The sequence below is a fragment of the Bufo bufo genome, chromosome 1 (genome assembly GCF_905171765.1).
Source record: "Bufo bufo chromosome 1, aBufBuf1.1, whole genome shotgun sequence".
NCBI classification, from domain to species: Eukaryota; Metazoa; Chordata; class Amphibia; order Anura; family Bufonidae; genus Bufo; species Bufo bufo.
The window spans coordinates 112,897,814-112,919,739 of record NC_053389.1 but is presented as its reverse complement, the minus strand read 5'-3'; the positions used below and the strand labels follow the sequence as shown (position 1 = coordinate 112,919,739).

Below are 21,926 nucleotides of genomic sequence, written 5' to 3'. Positions count from 1 at the left end.
TCCCTGTACCTGTAAGCTTGTGGTGTCTCCAGCATGACATGTTGCATAGTGTGAACTGACCGCTGATACATTTTTGGTGAGTAAGAGTTTTTGTGATCCGAAACTCAATCATATCATAGCATAGCTCCCAACTTTTTGGACGGTCAAAGAGGGACACTTATGGTTTATTGTGTGCATTTCTATAAACTTTAATAGTTTTCTCTTACAAAAATAATCTAAATATAGAAATTTCTAAAATGCAAACTGCATCAAATAATGAAAAAATATACAAGACGGGCTTGAATATACAGAGAGGAACCAAACACTTTCTGGGTCAATATTGTGAATGTACTAATGCAAATCTACACCTCAGCTGAAAAAGAGGGACATTTAAGGAGCAAAGAGGGACAGAGGGACTTTGTCAAAAATAGGGACTGTCCCTCGAAAAGAGGGACACTTGGGAGGTCTGTCATGGCCCTGTGAACTTGCATCTCTAGGGCCATACCAATGTTTGGCTGCCATAGTATATATCACCAAAAGGATAGGCAGTAGAGGGGAATATTCATGCTAAATTCGAAAAATGGGATTCCCCTATTGGTGCCTTTTTTTTGCCCTTGGGTTCAGCCCTCTTCTAAGATTCACATTACTGCAGAGCCTGAACCAGATCAGCACCTGCATATTAGCCAGATCTATTCCTGCCTGTAACAACCAATGGATTAGGGATTGATGGTTCACGGATAACCTCACAATGATGTAGCTGTCTCTATGGACAGAGCAACATACTGTAGTATGTTTCAATAATATGGAAGGCAGCATATTACGCTATTATATCAACTTATATAAAATTCATTGATGTATCCCACTCAGTAAATGATAATTGCTCATTTTTATTTACACTCCATATAAGCCTGATGAAATAAATGGAAACAGACGGGCAAAAAAATCCATCTCATCCTCCATATCAAGATTTACAGTACTAAAATATCTGCCGGTTGATCACATAAGTATTGGCAACTTTCATGTATTTCTCACTTACTTCACAGTGTGCACATATTTACCATATGGAAGTAGCTTTCTGCCAATAACAGCTTAAATGCGGTATTCAATAGGAGCAGGGGCTACTAATAAAATATGTATCATAGCTAACATAAATACTACCATAGCACTCCTGTCCACTCTCTTGACATGACTTTTTTCATTCAAGGGGTATTCCCATCTCAGATATTGATGGCTAGGATATGCCTTGAATGTCACATAGGTCTGGGTCCCACCTCTGGGACCCGTTCCTATCTCGACAAGGGGCCCCCAAATGAAGGGAGAGCAGCTGTGCATGAGAAGCCATCCTCCGCTCACCGCTATAGGATTTACGATAATAGCTGAGTGCTGGCTGAGCTATTTCTGGCATCCCATTGCGGTGAATGGAGAGGTGGCACTGCAAGTGTGGTGCGCTCTCCATTCACCAATATGGGACTTCCGAAAATAGGTGAGCGTTCTCCCTCGGCTATTTTAGGAATTCACATAGCAGTGAATGGAGTGCACACTGTGCTGTCAGCTCTCCTTGGATATAAGAGTAACACTATATAAAAGGTATCACTGATGACAGCAGACAATGCATATCCCAGCTAAAACCTAGCTATGAAGAGGAAATAACTGCCTGTAGAGATCAGATACAGGATTGTGTGGAGGCACATATCTGGAGAAGGGTACAAAAACTTTCTGCAAAAAAGTTCCCAAGAGCACAGTGGTCTCCATAATTCTTAAATGGAAGAAGTCTGGAACAACCAGGACTCTTCCTAGAGGTCCACCAAACTAAGTAATCAGGGAAAGAAGGGCCTTGGTAAAAGAGGTGACCAAGAACCAAATGATCACTCTGGTTGAGCTCAAAATATCCTGCGTGCAGATGGATCAACTTCCAGAAGGTCCACCATCACTGCAACATTTCACCAGTCTGGGCTTTATGTCAGAGTGGCCAGACAGAAGCCTGTGCTCAGTAAAAGACACATGAAAGCCCATCTAGAGTTTGCAAAAAGCACTTAAAGGACTCTCAGACTGTATTATTACTACAACTGCTACACTCCAGCTTTTTTTTTTGCTAGAAGGCTCCTTTGAAAAAAGTATTATCATCGGATGTCCAATTACTGAAATCACCAACAGTCAGTTTTGATCTCTAAGAGAACTTGGTGGCAAGTTTTTAGTTCTTCCACAGTGCCTCCACAGGAGAAGAAAAGAATTACATATACCATCAATTATGGTATTAAGCCAGCTGGCACACAAATGACAGACCTTGGATAATTGCTAATTGCATCTTGTGGTTTAGCCAAAATATAGTGTATTGCTAGGTACAAATTCTGTTCTGGAAGATCTGAAGTAGACACAGGCTTGTTAGCACCAAACAAGGAAGCAGGATACTAATGTCTCATTACATTCTGTGGGTGGACGGATTTCACAAAGGGTAATTAATGAGAAAACAATTATATTTTGCCAGGAAACATCTGAGCGTTAGTATTCTGAACCGAGTTCAATGATTCTTTGTTATTTTTTATGCCGATGGCAAATTCTGCTTTATGTCGTATTAATACATGAGCTAACAGACTAGAGCTGTATGTAATAATTATTATCTGTTATGTTTTTTAATATCAGAAAGAGAAGCAAGATTTATCCCGGCATTATGGTTTACTCCAAGGGGAATGCATGGAGAGCGAGAAGGAAATTAGTATGTAGGTGATATAATAATTGCAACACAAGATATCACAGTGGTGTAGTTCAAATATATAGGACCCTGAGGCATCATTTAACTATGACTACAGCAGCTTGAGAAACAAACCTCATTCACACGTCCGTGCTCAAATCCATGAGCAGGTGGTCAGTGATGCATCCGTGAAGCTGTCCGTGAAGGGTCCGTGTTGGGTCCTTGTGTCCGTTTTTTGCTGTCCATGTTGCATCCGTGTTTCACTGACACTGAAAAGCTGAAAAATAATTTTCAAAGCGTCTCTTCTTAATGATGCGTGAAACACTGATGCAACACGGATGGCCTCCGTGTTGCATCCGTGGTTTTTACACGGACCCATAGACTATAATGGACGGACAAAATAGAGCATGCATCCGTGCTAAAAACACTGACCCACGGACCGTGCTAAAACACTGTGGTCTGAATACACACATTAAAATGAATGGGAACACTGACGTGTGAATGAGGCTTTACTCACTTATTGGGTCTTTTAAGACCGGCGATTTATACACCAGTCTTAATCCCCATGCGCTGACCGCGGATGCGGCAAAGTTATATAGATGCGCAGGTCTCTACATAACTTTGGCGCTTGGTTCCACCGGACATGTGACATGGTCTAAGCTTGTATGCTAACACCCTTGCTTGCTTAGTTTAAGACCATTTTCCATGCCATAAACTGGCGTAGAAAATGGTAAATGAGATCGGCAGGCTGTCCGGCCCTCTTCCCCACCCACGCCCTCTTTTTTCGGCCACTTCAGAAAAGTGGCGTGAAGAGGGAAAAGGAGCAGATTTTGCCACAATACCCTTTTGAGACAAAATCTTCACCTTAAATACACAAAAAAGTGACGTATTTCTTAATAAATGATCCTTTAGTCTATATAGTTGTAGAAGGTAGTGGTGAATAGAAGAAGTATAACATATGGTTATTTAATGACAATATGTCCGCTGGATGGGCGCCATTATTTATTACATGGGTGGAAGTATGTGTTCAGTCGCAATTCATTCGTGCTCGACTCTTTGCGACCCCATGACTCACAGCACGCCAGGACCCTCTATCTTTCACTGTCTCGAAGCTTGCCTGAGCTCATGTTTGTTGCTTCCATGATACTGTCCAGCCATCTCATTCTCTGCCGTCCCCTTCTCCTTTTGCCTTCGATCTTTCCCAGCATCAGGGTCTTCTCCAATGACTCTTGCCTTCTCATTATGTGTCCAAAGTATTTCAGCTTTAGTATTGCTCCTTCCAATGAACAATCAGGGTTAATTTCTTCAAGGATTGATTGATTGATTGGATCTTCTTGCAGTCCATGGAACTCTCAGAAGTCTTCACCAGCACCACAGTTCAAAGAAGTTGATTCTTCTAAGCTCAGCCTTCCTTATGGTCCAGCTTTCACAACCATACAATATTACAGGAAAAACCATGGCTTTGACCATACGAACTTTTGTTGGCAAGGTGACATCTCTGCTTTTAATTACACTGTCCAAGTTTGTCATTGCTTTCCTTCCAAGAAGCAAACGTCTTTTAATTTCATGGCTGCAGTCACCATCTGCAGTGATCTTTGAGCCCAAGAAAACAAAATCTAATACTTCTTCCATTTCTTCCCCCTCTATTTGCCAGGAGGGGATGGATCCTGATGCCATGATCTTAGTTTTTTAAATGTTGAGACTTAGGCCAACTTTTGCACTCTCGTCTTTCACCCTCATCAAGAGGCTCCTTAATTCTTCTTCGCTTTCTGCCATAAGAGTCGTATCATCTGCATATCTGGGGTTGTTGTTATTTCTTCCAGCAATTCTAAATCCAGCTTTTGCTTTATCCAGTTTAGAATTTCGTATGATATATTCTGCATATAAGTTAAATAAATAGGGTGATAATATACAGCCTTGTCGTACTCCTTTCCCGATATTGAACCAATCAGATGTTAAATGTACAGTTCTCACAGTTGCTTCTTGACCTGCATACAAGTTTCTCAGGAGACATGTTAGGTGATCTGATACTCCCATCTCTTTAAGAACTTGCCATAATTTATTGTGATCCACACAATCAAAGGCTTTGGTGAAGTCAATGAAGCAGAAGTAGATGTTTTTCTGGAACTCTCTTGCTTTCTCCATAATCCAGCGTAGGTTGGCAATTTGAGATCTGGTTCCCCTGCCTCTTCGAAAACCAGCTCGTTCTTCCGGTAGTTCTCGGTTCACATATTGCTGAAGCCTAGCTTGCAGAATCTTTAGCATAACCTTGCTAGAATGTGAGATGAGGGCAATTGCTCGGTAGCTTGAACATTCTTTGGCATTGCCGTTCTTTGGCATTGGGATGTAAATTGACATTTTCCAGTCCTGTGGCCATTGCTGTGTTTTCCAGATTTGCTGGCATATTGAGTGCAGCACTTTAACAGCATCATCTTTTACTATTTTAAAAAGCTCAGCTGGAATTCCGTCACCTCCACTAGCCTTGTTGTTGGCAATGCTTTCTAAAGGCCACTTAACTTCACTCTCTAGAATGTCTGGCTCTAGGTCAATACTCATACTATCAGTGAAATTGAGATATTTTTTGTATAGTTCTTCTGTATATTCTTGCCATCTTTTCTTAATCTCTTCCACTTTAGTGTGAAATGTTCCCTGGATGTCTCTAATTTTCTTGAAAAGATCTCTTGTTTTTCCCATTCTGTTGTTTTTTTCTATTTCCTTGTATTGCTCATTTAGGAAGGCCTTCTTATCCCTCCTTGCTATTCTCTGGAAGTCTGCATTCAACTGGCGATATTGTACCCTTTCTCCTTTGCCTTTTGCTTCCCTTCTCTCCTCAGCTATTTGTAAAGCCTCCTTAGACAGCCATTTTGCTCTCTTGCTCTTCTCTTTCTTTGGAATGTTCCTTGTTGCTGCCTCTTGCTAAATGTTGTGAACCTCCGACCATAGCTCCTCAGGTACCCTTTCCACCAGATCTAATCCCTTAAATCTATTTTTAACATCCACTGCATATTCATAAGCGATATTATTTAAGTCATAATTGCAAGGTCTGGCATCTTTTCTGACTTTCTTAAATTTAAGTTTGAATTTTGCAATAAGAAGCTGATGATCTGAACCACAGTCAGCACCAGGTCTTGTTTTTGCTGACTGTACAGAACTTCTCCATCGCTGACTGCAGAGTATATAGTCAATCGGATGTCGGTATTGACCATTCGGTGATTTCCATGTGTATAGTAGTCTTTTGTGCTTTTGGAAAAGTGTGTTTGTTATGACCAGTGAGTTATCTTGACAAAATTCTATTAGTCTCTGACCTGCTTCATTTTGTTCTCCGAGGCCAAAATCGCCTGTTATTCCAGTTATCTTTTGATTTCCTACTTTAGCATTCCAGTCCCCTATGATAAGAGTTACATCTTTTTTTGGTGTTAGTTCTAGAAGGTCTTATAGGCCTTGATAGAATTGGTCAGCTTCAGCCTCATCAGCATCTGTAGTTGGGGCATAAACTTGAATTACAGTGATGTTGAATGGTTTGCCTTGGATTCGAAAAAGAGATCATTCCGGCATTTGTGAGACTGCAACCCAGTACTGCTTTTTTGACTTTTATTGACTATGAGGGCTACTCCATTCCTCCTTCGAGATTCTTGCCCACAGTAGTAGATATAATGGTCATCTGAATTAAATTCACCCATTCCTGTCCATTTAAGGTCACTGACTCCCAAGATGTCGATGTTGAGTCTTCTCACCTTTCCCCACCTCCAACTTGCCTTGGTTCATAGATCTTACGTTCCAGGTTCCTATACAATACTGTTCTTTACAGCATCGGACTTTCCCTTCACCTCCTGCCACATCTGCAGCTGAGCATCCTTTCAGCTTTGGCCCAGTTGCTTCATTCTTTCTGGCGCTACTTGTACATGCCTTCCGCTCTTCCCCAGTAGCATTTTGGGCACCTTCCGATCTGGGGGGCTCATCTTCCAGTGTCAGATCGAGTAGCCTTTTGATTCTGTCCATACAGTTTTCTTGGCAGAATAATGGAGTGGTAGAACTAGTACGTAGACCCCCCTTTTAGGCTACCTGCACACGTTGCAGATTTGTGTGCAGAAAATTTGCATGAAATCCATACCAAAACTGCATTAAAAGAACTGCAGATTTTAACCCCTTGAGCCTCTGAAGATTTTTGCCTTTCTGGAGCCATGACTTTTTTTTTTACTTTTCTGTTCACATAGCCATATGAGGGCTGTTGTTGTTTTTTTTGCAGGACAAGAAGTACTTTCTAATGGCACCATTTATTATTGCATACAACGTAGTGGGAATCTGGATTATTTTTTTCCAAATGAGGTGAAATTGGAAAAAAACTGCAATTTATCCACAGTTTTTATAGATTTTTTTATGGCATTACCTATTCATTAACACTGACCTGTTAACTTCATTCTCTGGGTCAGTACAGTTACAGCAATACCCTATTTGTATAGTTTTTCTTGTGTTTTGGACACTAAAAAAATAAAAACTTTGAAAAAAACTGATACCATTTTGGGTGTGCATGACTTTATGATCACTTTTTATAAAAAATTTAAAGGAAGTGAAGTGACGAAAAAATGGTGAATAGCCAATTTCGATTTTTTTTCTTTCCAGAAATATTTGTAAATATTAAATAATATTTTTATATATTAATAGTATGGGCATTTTCAGACAAGGCAATGCGTATGATGTTTATTTTTTTTAATTTTTTTATTTCTATAATTTTTATTAGCCATACATTAATAAAGACAAAATTGGTAAGAAAACTCCTTACAAATTCATACAACTCTGAAATGAATTCCAAAGCATCCAAAACTGCTTAAATACAAAACACATATTTTCTCCCTTCTTTTTTTCCCTCCCCCTTCTTCCCCTCTCCTCCCCCTCCTCTCTCTTTTTCTTTTATCCCCCCCAAAATAAAAAATAAAAATATTAAAAATAAATAAAATAAAATAAATAAATAAACAACAAAAAACCACAGTCTTTTCTCTTTCCGTCCACTCTCCATTCCCTCCCTCCCTGTCGCCTTATGAGCCCAGTCCAATCCCCTCCAAATTCACCAACCATCTCAGTAAACAGCTTATTCTTTTTCTCGGTGACTACGGTTAGTTTCTCACAAATCAAATCCGACTTCACAGAGTTCTCCCAAAACTTTAAAGAGGGGGGGCTTTTTGCATCCAAAATTTAGCAATGCATCTTACCGCTAGGAACAGGAGTTTAGAGGCTATTGCTCGGTGTGAGACAGACCTAAAGCCAGACATGTCTCCAAGGACACATATTTCAAACTCTACCGCTATGATTAACATATGCAGCTCCAAAATCCTGCTTATCACTTCTCTCCAAAATCTTGAAATATAACTATAGGTCCAAAGAAGATGCATATCATCAGATCCCTCCTCCCCACACTTCAGGCAACTAAAGGATTTATTTTTATAGAACTTTTCTAGTTTTGCTGGAGTATAATATAGCCTATGTACTACAAAAAATTGTATTAGTTGGTGTGCTCGATTTTTTGATACTTGAAACGGACTTGCTATAATTTCCGACCAATTATACTGTCTACCGGGGGGAAAAATACCCTCCCACTTTTTAATAACCTCGCGCACATCTAATTTTGCATAAATACAATTTGATAGTTTATAGAATATTGAAATCCTTTTTTTCCCTTCACACATTCCTATAATGCTAGTCAATTGAGGGGGTAATGTCTGAAGATCCTCCTTTCCACCCAGGCACGTTTTCAGAGCATGTTGTAATTGATAATAATAAAAAATAAAAGATTCAGGAATATCATACACCCTGCTAAGCTCCTGAAAAGAAATCATCTTATTGTTGTTCCATACCTGACCCAGTTTATAAATCCCTCTCTTACTCCATACTGAGGTATCTAACCCGACCAGGTCTTTTATCATGGGGTTATTCCATATTAACGTATCCTTATGTAAGTCTGGAGCTCCCCACATCCTTTTCAAAGAAGTCCAAATTTTATACATCAGTAACATAGTTGGAGATTTATCTGTTTATTTTTGAAGGTGAAATCCTGCATCTAGAAGCTGGCATATACCCACCTCTCTCAGCCTCGGGGGATAGGTAAGCAGAATAGAACAAAATAGTTGGGAATTCCCCCAATCTAGACAGTTCTTCAGTTGGCCCGCCAAGCTATATAACCTAAGATCCGGAATAGACAAACCTCCTTGCTTCTGGGGATATCTCAGCTTTTGAAGTCGCATTCTTGGTTTACGACCTCTCCAGATCAGGTCGGACAGCAACCCCTCCAGTATCTTAAATTTTTTATCTGGGATTACCACCGGAGCATTCCATAAGATGTAATTTATAAGAGGTAGTAGGCACATTCTAATCAAAGCTATCCATCCTGACATGGAGAGCAGCAACTTTTTCCATATCCTAACTTTCTCTAATTTTCTTTATCATAGGAGTTACATTCTGATTAATAAATTCTCCTGATAGTGCAGACACCACTATCCCCAAAAATTTCACTCCTCCTTGCTGAATTTTTAACGGGGCAGGAACAAAGTTGTTATTTTCAGACCAGCTAAAAGTCTATATTTTTCAAACACCTCCAAAATTCTTGCTAGAGATCCGTGGGAGCCCACAAACAACATCAGGTCATCCGCGTATAACGCGATCTTTTCTTCATGCAAACCAAATTTGAAACCAACAATGTCTTTGTCCTGTCTTATTAAAGATGCTAAAGGTTCCAAAGCGATTGCGAATAACAGAGGGGATAAAGGGGATCCTTGCCGTACCCGCCTCTGGATCCGAAATGGCTCGGAAACCAGACCATTAAGGGCTACTCTAGCTCTTATATCAGAATATAACAGCTTAATCCACTGAATAAAATGTGGTCCAAACCCCAAATTTCCCAGGGTCTCAAAGAGAAAGGGCCATTCTACTGTATCGAAAGCCTTGGAGGCATCGATCGATAACAGGAATCTCTGACCCACATTGTCCGACTTTAACTGCATATTCAGATAACATCTCCTGATATTAATCGAAGTAGATTTTCCCGGAATAAATCCAGTTTGATCTTCATGAATAATTGTACTAATGACTGACTTTAATCTGTCAGGCAGTATTTTAGATAGTATCTTGCAATCTTAATTTTTTTAGGGAAATCAGGCGATATGAGTCCAATAGACTAGGGTCCTTTCCCTCCTTCAAAATTAAAATAATCAATGCCTCCCTCAAAGTGTCAGGAAGAAGACCCCTTTCTCTTGAATAATTCCACATTTCCCACAATCTCCTGGGGAAAACCTTCTTAAGCATAACATAAATCTCATAGGGGAGTCCATCTAGACCCACAGCTTTGTTTAATGCTAATGACTTAAGGACCATGTCTATTTCCCGAACCGATATCGGGGCCTCCAAAGCCTCCCACTGCTCCCTCTCCAGAAGTCCCACATTTATCTGATTCAGGGAACCCTTAACATCTTTTAACTCACCCGAAAATTCAGTTTTATACATATATTCGAAAAAGTCTTTAGCAAATAAAACCTTGTCTATGTCATCACTACATACCTAACCCTGCAGATTTTTTAAACCAAAGATAACATTTTGAGGTTTTTGGGCCTTAATCAGGGCGGCTAACCTTTTACCAGGGAGATGGCCTTGTACATAGTTGGAACATATCTGATTACATTTTTTCCTCTCTGCTTGTAGGAGATACACATCTTCTAACTTATTTTGGTGTTGCAGCCAGCTCTCATATACAGTTGCAAGAAAAAGTATGTGAACCCTTTGGAATGATATGGATTTCTGCACAAATTGGTCATAAAATGTGATCTGATCTTCATCTAAGTCACAACAATAGACAATCACAGTCTGCTTAAACTAATAACATACAAAGAATTAAATGTTACCATGTTTTTATTGAACACACCATGTAAACATTCACAGTGCAGGTGGAAAAAGTATGTGAACCCCTAGACTAATGACATCTCCAAGAGCTAATTGGAGTGAGGTGTCAGCCAACTGGAGTCCAATCCATGAGATGAGATTGGAGGTGTTGGTTACAGCTGCCCTGCTCTATAAAAAACACACACCAGTTCTGGGTTTGCTTTTCACAAGAAGCATTGCCTGATGTGAATGATGCCTCGCACAAAAGAGCTCTCAGAAGACCTACGATTAAGAATTGTTGACTTTCATAAAGCTGGAAAGGGTTATAAAAGTATCTCTAAAAGCCTTGCTGTTCATCAGTCCACGGTAAGACAAATTGTCTATAAATGGAGAAAGTTCAGCACTGCTGCTACTCTCCCTAGGAGTGGCCGTCCTGTAAAGATGACTGCAAGAGCACAGCGCAGACTGCTCAATGAGGTGAAGAAGAATCCTAGAGTGTCAGCTGAAGACTTACAAAAGTCTCTGGCATATGCCAACATCCCTGTTAGCGAATCTACGATATGTAAAACACTAAACAAGAATGGATTTCATGGTAGGATACCACAGAGGAAGCCACTGCTGTCCAAAAAAAACATTGCTGCACGTTTACAGTTTGCACAAGAGCATCTGGATGTTCCACAGCAGTACTGGCAAAATATTCTGTGGACAGATGAAACCATATTTGAGTTGTTTGGAAGAAACACACAACACTATGTGTGGAGAAAAAGAGGCACTGCACACCAACATCAAAACCTCATCCCAACTGTGAAGTATGGTGGTGGGGGCATCATGGTTTGGGGCTGATTTGCTGCGTCAGGGCCTGGACGGATTGCTATCATCGATGGAAAAATTAATTTCCCAAGTTTATCAAGACATTTTGCAGGAGAACTTAAGGCCATCTGTCCACTAGCTGAAGCTCAACAGAAGATGGGTGTTGCAACAGGACAACGACCCAAAGCATAGAAGTAAATCAACAACAGAATGGCTTAAACAGAAGAAAACACGCCTTCTGGAGCGGCCCAGTCATAGTCCTGACCTCAACCCGATTGAGATGCTGTGGCATGACCTCAAGAAAGCGATTCACACCAGACATCGCAAGAATATTGCTGAACTGAAACAGTTCTGTAAAGAGGAATGGTCAAGAATTACTCCTGACCGTTGTGCACGTCTGATCTGCAACTACAGGAAACATTTGGTTGAAGTTATTGCTGCCAAAAGAGGTTCAACCAGTTATTAAATCCAAGGGTTCACATACTTTTTCCACCTGCACTGTGAATGTTTACATGGTGTGTTCAATAAAAACATGGTAACATTTAATTCTTCGTGTGTTATTAGTTTAGGTGAAGATCAGATCACATTTTATGACCAATTTGTGCAGAAATCCATATCATTCCAAAGGGTTCACATACTTTTTCTTGCAACTGTAAATCTAATTTATGATCTCTGATAAAATCTTGCTCTTTAATAGAGACCATTTCTTCCAGTTCTCTGATATATTTATCGCGGCTCTTTTTTTGTCTAACTATATGCTTTAAGAGTAGCCCTCTAAGGAAAGCCTTACCTGTATCCCAAACAATGTCCTCAGGGGCGGATCCCTTATTTCTTACAAAAAACTCCTCCATTTCCTCCTGAAATTTCTCCTGTGCTTTTTTAACATCCAAAACCTTTACATTTATTTTTCACCTATTTGTATTTCCTAAAACCTCCTCCCTAAAATCCACTAATAAAGGACAGTGATCTGACACCCCTCTCTGGGAGTATTTAACATTCTTAATATGATGAAGTGCACCTTCATTAACTAGTTCTAAATCAATACGTGAAAATATCCTATGTGTTTTTGAAAAGCATGAAAAACTCCTTTTCAACGGATAGAGACGTCTCCAAATATCGAGCCATCCAAATTCTAAAATATACTTGCTAATTTTTGATCTGTCCAAAGTTTCATCCAAAACCGTGTTAAAATCACCAACAATCAAAAGTGCCCTATTGCTTCGATTCATCACGAGTTTGTGAATTTTTAACAAAACAATAGGAGAAAAAGGAGGGGGGATATATACCGCCGCCAGAAGCCATAGTTTGCTATTCCAGAGAAAATCTAAAACAACAAAACATCCTTCCCGATCAATTATCGCCTCATTTATCTGCATATTTATAGATCTGTGAATCAGAACACTGACCCCCCTGGAGTATGAGGAGAAAGTCGAATGATACGCATATTGGACCCATGGTTTTTCAATAGAGGTGCAATTTTCCTTTAGTAAATGTGTCTCCTGGAGACAAATGAGGGCAGGGAGTGATCTATTTAATAAATTAAAGACCGGTAGCCTCTTAGTTCCTGTTCCTAAGCCTCTAATGTTCCATGAGAGTATACGCATATCAATTCAGCACTTGTTACTATGCGTAAAAACCCTTAACACACCACATTCCTGTCTCCCCGACCCATGTGAGAGAGGGAGAGGAGAAGAGGGAAAAGGCAAAGCAGAGAGAAGGCGGAGAGATGAACAAACACAAAAAAAAACTAAAAACACTTGCACCAGAAGAAATACTCACTTCTAGTACTCTAACCACGCATTATACTCCCCCCCCTCAATTTAAGAGTATATATAAAAACTTAAGTATTCTTGGCTACCCAATCCCTAGCTTCTTCCAGAGAATCACAAAACCAAACCCTATCTTCCCATACAATACGTAATTTAGCAGGAAACATTAAAGAGTATTTTATTCCCTTCTGACGGAGTATCTTTTTAATCTCAATGAAACGACTACGTTCCTTCATCGTCTCTCTAGCGTAGTCCGGAAAGATCATAACCACTGAACCATTAAAGTCCAGGTTTCCCTTTTTCCTAATTCTGCGCATAATTTCATCTTTGTCTTTGGACATCAGCACATTTATCAACATGACTCTAGGTCTCTCCCCAGGGGGAGGTCGGCTAAAGGGAACTCTATGGGCCCGCTGAACAAAATCGTTACAACCAGAAATGTCTTGACCTAGTTTGTCTCTAAGCCAGTTTTGGACAAATCTAATTGAATCTTGACCCTCCACACCCTCGGGCAGGCCTATACATAATAAATTAAGCCTCCTTGATCTATTCTCTATATCGACAAGTTTCTTCCTTATTTCCTTGTTTTCCATTATTAACTCCTGATTCTGCTTAACTACATTCTGCAAGGTGTCCTCTACTTGTGTAACCCTTTTCTCAACTTCCACCATCTTCTCCTTATACTTCTGAACATCAGCCCGAAGCAACCCCACTGACTCCTTCAGGCCGTCCATTTGCATGGAGAGATCCAAAATTGCGGAATTACATTTTTTTATCTCTAAAAAGATATCACTTAAACTAGGTGGTTGCTCCTGCTTGGACTGATAGTTTTGAGATTCTGATGACTTAGCTCCCAGCTCCGCCTCACCCGAGATAGATAGATCAACAGCCGTTTCACCCAAGGTTCCCAACCCAACCAGCTCCTCACTATGAAATGAGAGACTTGATTTCTCCTTTTGCGTATTGTGGTGCACGTACTGTGATAAGTTTTTAGGAGAGCTAGTCTGCCTTGTTATGCCAGTTATCAGAGGCTGTTTAGATTTCTCCCCCTTCGTAGATGAGGGAGAAACAGATACTGTATGAATGTTTTTCAACTTTCCCTTCCTAGTGCCCCCCTGTTTGGCCATCGCAATACAAATTTACAACACAACACACCTGTATAAGGAGGATAACAAATACAGAGTAGCAAAACCAATCCCAGTTTCTGGACAAAAACTGGGATTTGGCAAACAAAGCATTCAATATTCAAAGGATAACAAGAGGAACTGTAACCCCTTCTCTGCAGACAAGGAACCCCAAAATACACCCGAGTCGGTCCTCACTATTTACACCACTATCCCAAAAACCAACAACAGAGAAGCCAGAGTCAGACAGCTCAACCTCTGAACCACCTGGAAGTATATCCAAAAGAAGATAAAATGGCGATCCCCAGGAAAATGGCCCAGCCTTGTGAGGTCCAATTCCTCTGTTTATCCCAACACCTTTGGGGCCGTTTTTTTTTTTTATTGTTTATTTTTATTCAGGGGAAAGGGTATGATTTTATTTTTTAAATTTTTTTAAATATTTTTATTTTCATTTTTTACACTACAAAGCTTAACAACATGTAAGGTGGCGGTAGCCTAAGGGTTAAAATCCACACAGCAGGTCAATTTCCACACGTAAAAGATGCGCAAAGAGTACATGAGATTTGTCATATCTCATTCACTTTGTTGGTACTGTACTGATTTCTTCATGAAAATCAGAGTTGAAAAAACACATGTAATCCTCAACTTGTTGAGCTACCCTTCAGGTGCCTTCTGACGTGGCAGTTTTGTTATATGAAGCTTGCACAAATCCATGTGCTTCCTGTCGAAACAACTCCATTCATATAAACGAAAGTGTTTTTCAGGTGCATAAAATTTTCTGCAAGAAAATCTGCCTCGTGAGAAGGGACCCTTAATTAGCAGTAGAATGAGTTGTGCTGAAGAGTTCAAGGACACGCACTGTTGCCCTTTCAAAGGTCCATCAATCGGCTAGTTTGCCAAATATTTGCTCTGTAGTAACCAGTTAGACTTGTCTATTCTTGGTTGTAACTACCCCTGCAAAGTTACAAACTACTAAAGATTAGCAAAGGGATTGTTTGTCCAGGGCTTTATGAGTTGTTCTGCCCACAAGTCTCCATGCCCAATGCCCAGTGTCAGCTGTTTACATCCTAAGTGATAGAGCTTTATAGGGAGGACTAGTGGTTGATAAATTCCTAGTCACAAATGTGGACCTAAGGCCTCATGCACACGACCGTTTTTCGGGTCCGCATCCGAGCCGCAGTTTTTGTGGCTCGGGTGCGGACCCATTCACTTCAATGGGGCCGCAAAAGATACGGACAGCACTCCGTCTGCTGTCCTTATCCGTTGCACCGTTCCGTGGCCCCGCAAAAAAAAATAATTTAGCATGTCCTATTCTTGTTCGTTTTGCGGACAAGAATAGGCATTTCTACAATGGGCCGCCCGTTCCATTACGCAAATTGCGGAAGGCACACGGGCGTCTTCCGTTTTTTGCAGATCCGCGGTTTGCGGACCGCAATAAACGACACGGTCGTGTGCATGAGGCCTAACTGAACGTTTCATTCTGTCAAAGTAGCAGGTTGGGAATGAAATACCGTGAGGCCTCCAAAGGTCCCACACTTTAATTATACAGACATGTTTGTACTTTTCATTTTATTGTAAACTCTTGATATGTACAAAGAATTATAGGTTATTTTTAAAATAATCCCAAAAAAGTGGTAAAGAGGTTGTTCAACCAGCCTATTTTTAAAATAATGAGAATGACTTGCCATACTCACCTCCCAGGTTCCCTGTTACTGTTCTGATGCTTACCAGGCTCTCCGTTGATCTCTGTTTTCTGGTCCCTCATGACTGCTTAACCAATCTCTGGAGGGCCACCGATATGGCCACTGATTGGCAGAACAGTCACAGTTCCTGTGTTGAGGGAAACTAGGAAGTGAAGAACTTCGTAATGTTTAAAAAAAAAATTTACCTTCCAGACAATCCTATTAAATACTAGAAATAAGTGATTAGCAAGTACGGTAAGTTTATTTTCTGCTGAAGCTTAGAGGCCTTACTGTGGCTGTGCCTTGTAATTATGAAGTCCAATGACCCTCAGATCCTTTGGTTACAAAGAAAGTCCACAGATCCCTCTGGCTCTTTAGTAGGCTACAAGTAGCTGTTTGATTAGCAAGAAACCAGATAGACACATATTATCAGAGCATTCATTATCATTATTATTATTATTTGGTTATGGACAAGATATCCATGTTGCCTAGTAATTTGTTGCTGACCACCCAATGATCTGGGGGCATAGGAGAGCAAAACTAATTGAGATAAAATTACTTGATTTTGGAAGTGACGTCACTGAAATCTTGCCCATACTATCCTGGAAACTGCCGTGGTTATCTTGGAAGTGTCCACAGCGGCTCCCAACAAAGCAGGGGACTGGGTAAAGAGATGGAGGAGAACGGACCAACGGCTCCCACAAGAGGCTCCCACAAGAGGCTTACGCTGCCCTGGTATAGTTTACATTACAGTATTGAAGACAAGGACCTTCCCCAGCCCCTGGTGTGAACTTCAGGACTTCCTACCTGGAGGACAGGAAACCTGAACTGAAGTGTGGTGGGGGTCTGAACTTTTTTATATCCACAGGTTTCATGTCCTGGCTTGGAGGTTCTTCTCACATGGGTGCTGTCATAGGTGAGGGGAAATAAACTCATCTATGTGACTTTGTTAGAGTAAGAACCTTCCAGTCAATAATAATACATTATTTTCATAGTTACCCTATTGGAGTATCTACTTGAATAATGAAAGATATTAGGATATTTCTTTGCATAAATGTTTTTTCCCTGCCATTTTCAGACATTGCAGATCTCAATCATGTGTCCTAATCAGTGGTCATAAGTGTCTGCAGCTACAATACTTCACAGGTGTAAGGGCAGTGGATGTGCAACCACTGTGTTAGGCCTCATTCACATGTTCGGTCAGTGATTTCCATAGGTGATTGTGAGCCAAAACCAGTTGCGGCTCTAAACCCAGAACAGGTGCATTTCTTTCCCTTATGTCTGTGGAGGCTCCAGTCCTGGTTTTAGCTCATAATCACTGATAGAAATCACTGACCAAAACAATGACATGTAAATGTGGCATTAACCAACAGATCTGACTTTGTTCTAATCCTACGGGTCCGCTGATATGCACCCTTTAAACCCTGTATAGGAATCTGAACTTTGCTGCATGGCAATAACCATGCCACTACCTCCTGGAGGAGTCTCTGTATGATTAACAGCTGACATATTACTCAGGAACCTTCCCACAGCAATTGGCTGGTGAAGATGAGGGTACATGCATACTAGCCATTTGAGGGCAGGAGGAGGAGTGTGCATGTGCCCTACTGTGTGGAAGGACAGAGCAGACCTGGCAGTCAGACCCACCTGAAGCAAGGCAGCAGGAGGCAGGACTGGGCCACTGGGCAAGATTAGTCAGGGTAGCGGTGGCTCGCGTCCACTGCTGTAACAACAGAATTTTAGCCAGCACCATCAATGTGCAACAGTCGTAATGGGAGCAGGGGTTTTAGATTTCATGCCTCAATGTTTGGGTGGTTAGGGAGGGGCTACACAAACTTTTTTTTTGCACTTTTGATTGATTTTTAACTAGTGACTGGGTACTACTACAGATATGTGGTATGGTGGCCAGCTGACCATGCATTGGGATTTGCACGTGTGCATTGGATGTAGGTGGAGGTAAATGGGGAACAGGGGGGTAGCTATAGGGGAAGCAGGGGAAGGGGCTGCTTTGGGGCCCTGAACCAGAAGGGGCCCATCCAGGAGGAGGAGGACTAAAAGATTTTGTCAGGGCCCCTTCAACAGTATTACACAATGAAATTATATACAGTGGCAGTATAGACGGATGGAACAGCTTCCGGGCCTGGTCTGAGAGAGCGATCTTTACTAGACACAGGAATGGGGGCCCAGTCATTTCTAGATACGCCACTGATGGGGAGTATGTATTAGACTGGAGTGACACCTAGACTTTTTGTAGAACTTTTTATTAATTTTAACTATCGAGTGACAGCTGCAGGCACATGACTGCATACAAGTCCCTTTACTTCTTTGGACAACGGCTGTAGCTCAATACTTAAAATCAATCAAAAGTCAGGGGTGGCCAACCTTACAATACAATACAAAAAATAAAAAAGTATGACTACCAGGAGCCACATGCTATACATTTACATAAGAGTCACCGTATTTTTCACCCTATAAGATGCACCTAGGTTTTAGTGGAGAAAAATAATAAGAATTTTTTTTTTTCATTTGATCTGAGTTTTTTTTTCTTATTTTTCATTAGCAGAGAAAAAAATAAAAAAAATATTTTTCATCAGACCCCCAATGCTCATCTGACCTAAGATAAGATCCCCAATCCTCATCAGAACTCCAAATCAAACCCCCAAAATAAGACCCCCAATGCTCAGATCAGACAATACTAATCAGACTCCCAGTGTCAGACCCCCTGTGCTCAGATCAGACCCCCCGTGCTCAGATCAGACCCCCCCCCGTGCTCAGATCAGACCCCCCCCCCGTGCGCAGACCAGAATCCCATGCTCAGACCAGACTCCCATGCTCAGACAAGATCCCCCCATGCTCAGATCAGAACCTCCCATGCTTAGATCAGACTCCTATGCTCAGTACTATAATTTAAAGAAATCGTCTACCTCTCCTGATCGGGCACCGGGCTCCTGCTCAGCACCTTCTACTCTGCAGGTCTGACACGGTCTCCGCTGTGGGCACAGCGTTAGGTCATATTGCGTGTCTCCACCTACTACGTTCTGACATTGTGCGCATCAGGACGTAGTGGCGAGTGAACTGGACCTGCAGGGTAGCAACGGTGCCCGATCAGGAAAGGAGATCTGAGCATGGGGTGGAGAGTGCGCTGGTCTGACTGCTTCCCAGCTCCACCGCTAGAGCAGCACTTGAAGAGGCAAAGAGCCGCATGAGGCTCGAGAGCCGCGGGTTGGCCATCCCTGGTCTAGGTGAACCAGCCTAAATGCCCAGCTATTCATTTAATCCTTACAGTTCCTTTTTTATATACCTAACATTTTTGTTGCACTTTTAATTGGTTTTATCTGTTGAGCTGTACCTGCAGTCCACAGCAGTAAAATGACTTGTATGAAATCTTGTGCACTTGACCATTAAAACCAACTAAAAGTGCCACAAAAAGTCTAGGTATTGCTCTAGCCTGAGGCCTCATTCACATTTCCATGTCCGTTTCATGTCTGTGGAAAATCCAGCAGTGAAGATATCAATGAAGAATCCATGATTGGTCCATGTGTCAATTTTTTGCCCTCCGTGTGTCATCGTTGTTCAATGGACGCTGCTCAGCTGGAAATTCATTTCCAGAGAATTTCCTATCTATGGACCGTCCGTGTTGTGTCAGTAGTTTTTCATGGACCCATAGACTTCAATAGGCGTGTTTCGTTCGCATCACGGACCAAAGTACTGCAGGTTTCCATGGTCAGTGGAAAACCACTGATGTGTGGACAAACACATAAAAAATAAATGGGTACATGTGGTGTACGTGGAGAACACAGACAGCACACCTCCGTGATTCACTATGATTCAATATATATCCAGAATCCTGTTCAGAAGGAAATATCCCGTTAATCATATAGCCGCTTGTTGTTTTAATCTATTTTTTAAATGCAAGAGCTTTGCATTTAGGGACTTGGATCATCACATTTTATATAAGGTTTTAACAATATATGAATTGTATAGTGTTTTTGTATAGAAATTTTAAAAATTCATAGAATGCTTTTTGTATGTATAAGGGGGATCTAATAAAATTTGCAAATAAATTACTGTGAGCCAGCCAATTTTATTTGCAAATAATAGGCATTTCTATAATGGGCAGTCCATTCTGTTCCGCAAATTGCGGAAGGCACTCGGGCGGCATCCGTGTTTTGCGGACCCGCAATTTGTGGACCGCAAAACACGTCACCCCTAAAATGAAATGATCATTGGACTAAAGGACCTACATACCCGCATACGGCGGGTCCGACAATACACGGGGCACCGGCCGTGTGCACCCCGCATCACGGATGCGGACCCATTCACTGTTTCTGGCCGTGCATGCACTACTTTTTTTGTGGTGCAGACCGTCGGATGCGGATCACAGACCCCATTCAAGTGCACGGAGCCCTTCCGTTTGTGGACATGAGCCCTTATCTGCAGTTCAGATACAACATCCAACTGGCTGGGCAAAAAAGAAAAAATATAGTAAGAGCACTTTTTTTTAAACTAATAAATTTGCACCGCCCATCAGTGGCGTTTAAGGCAGCGCAGCTTCCTACTGTAATCCCAGTCCTCTAGCCAGATAGCGGTACATACAATAAATACGATCATAACAGGGTTCCCTAGGGGACATGTATAATCATAGGTTCCACGGTGAACATTGGAATGGCATTGAATATTGATGTGCTTGTGCCAAACTTTCCAAAAATATCCCATATATTATAGAAATGGGGTGGACTGGCACAAACCTCTGGCACACAAGCACATTTCAACTTTATAAAGAAGGCACAACATGTGCAATGCTTTTGTCACACCCCTGCTCCTTCACATTAATATTGGCAGACGTAAAGTCATCCCGGCTCCTTTAGAACTAAAACTCTCAGCATCCTTACCCAGGGATAAGCCGCCAGGAATGCTGAAACCCAACGCTCACACCACTGGAGCACAACTCCCACTCTTGTGTATTTATTTCCTGCTTTCCCTGGACTCAGGAGATTATTCACAGGTATCCGATTACTTCTCCTGGGTAATAATGCCACCAGACAGGTTTCCTGAAGAACTGCACAGTGACCTTATTGTATGAATGCCACCTGAGGAGGACACTTACCTGCTTCGGGGATAGTCTGTCCTAGGGCAGGAGAGAGCAGTGAGTGCAGGCAGAAGACTAGCAAGACAAACATATCAAAGTGCAGGTTGGCAAAACTTGCAGCTACCAAAACGTCTTCTCCAGATCAGGCATAGTCCTCTTCAGCAGGGGGCATCACAGGTTCCTTCTCCTTCTTCTTCTTGGAAGGATCTCATCCCTGGGGTATCTTATGGGGCTAGTTTAATTTCATGACTGACACCCTTTCCTGCCCAGGAGCTGTCTTTGTAGTGCCAGGAGAACTCTGCTACACCCACTTTGGGAAGATGAGAAGTTTTTCTCCAATGACTTCGGCTTTAACCATGTGAGGACAAGAATGCAGGTCGTCTTGAGGGGCAGGTTGCAGCAACTGCAGAGACAGGCGGTAAAGTCGTCCAAGGCTCCTTGTGCCCCACATGGAAGGAAAAGCAAAAGTTTGATTTTCAGAGTCTACACACCCTTTGTGGACTCAGACACCAGGGAGGGCAGGGATTCTGCAGGGTCCTATAGCCAGTCTGTAAGTGAAGGGAGGTATTCATGTACTGGGTGACTTCACACACAGCAACAGCTGGATACACATGTACAGGACTTGTAGAAACTGTGGACACGGAGTGAAATGCTGCAGCCTGGGGCTCTCTGCTATCACAACATCGGAAACAAGTGTCATTTTGGGAATGTTCAGAGGAGGAAAATGTTCTTGCGACCACAAAGTCAAGTGATTTAAAGGTCCATGTTCATCATGTGATTTATTAAAGGGTATCATATTCTGAACATTATACATCATTATCATTGTCCTAATTATTATACAGTACAAGCCAAGAAATATTTCCTATGCAGACCTCCCGTGTCCCTCTTTTGGAGGGACGGTCCCTCTTTTTGACCCAAGTC

The 21,926-nt window shown here is 41.6% G+C and overlaps 1 protein-coding gene across 4 annotated transcripts in view; it reads right to left on the bottom strand.

Moving 5' to 3' along the window:
- The window catches only part of LOC120997727 (collagen alpha-1(XII) chain-like), a 91,454-nt gene extending 69,769 nt beyond the window's left edge, over window positions 1–21,685 (bottom strand). Inside the window, exon 1 of one of the 4 annotated variants that reach the window (XM_040428014.1) lies at window positions 21,024–21,685. In XM_040428014.1, the coding sequence (XP_040283948.1) occupies window positions 21,024–21,096 (73 nt within the window). In that variant the 5' untranslated portion in view covers window positions 21,097–21,685. The remainder of the gene's footprint in view (window positions 1–21,023) is intronic. The other 3 variants (XM_040428001.1, XM_040428006.1, XM_040427993.1) reach the window with 3 other exon arrangements.
- Between the last annotated feature and the right edge of the window lie 241 nt (window positions 21,686–21,926).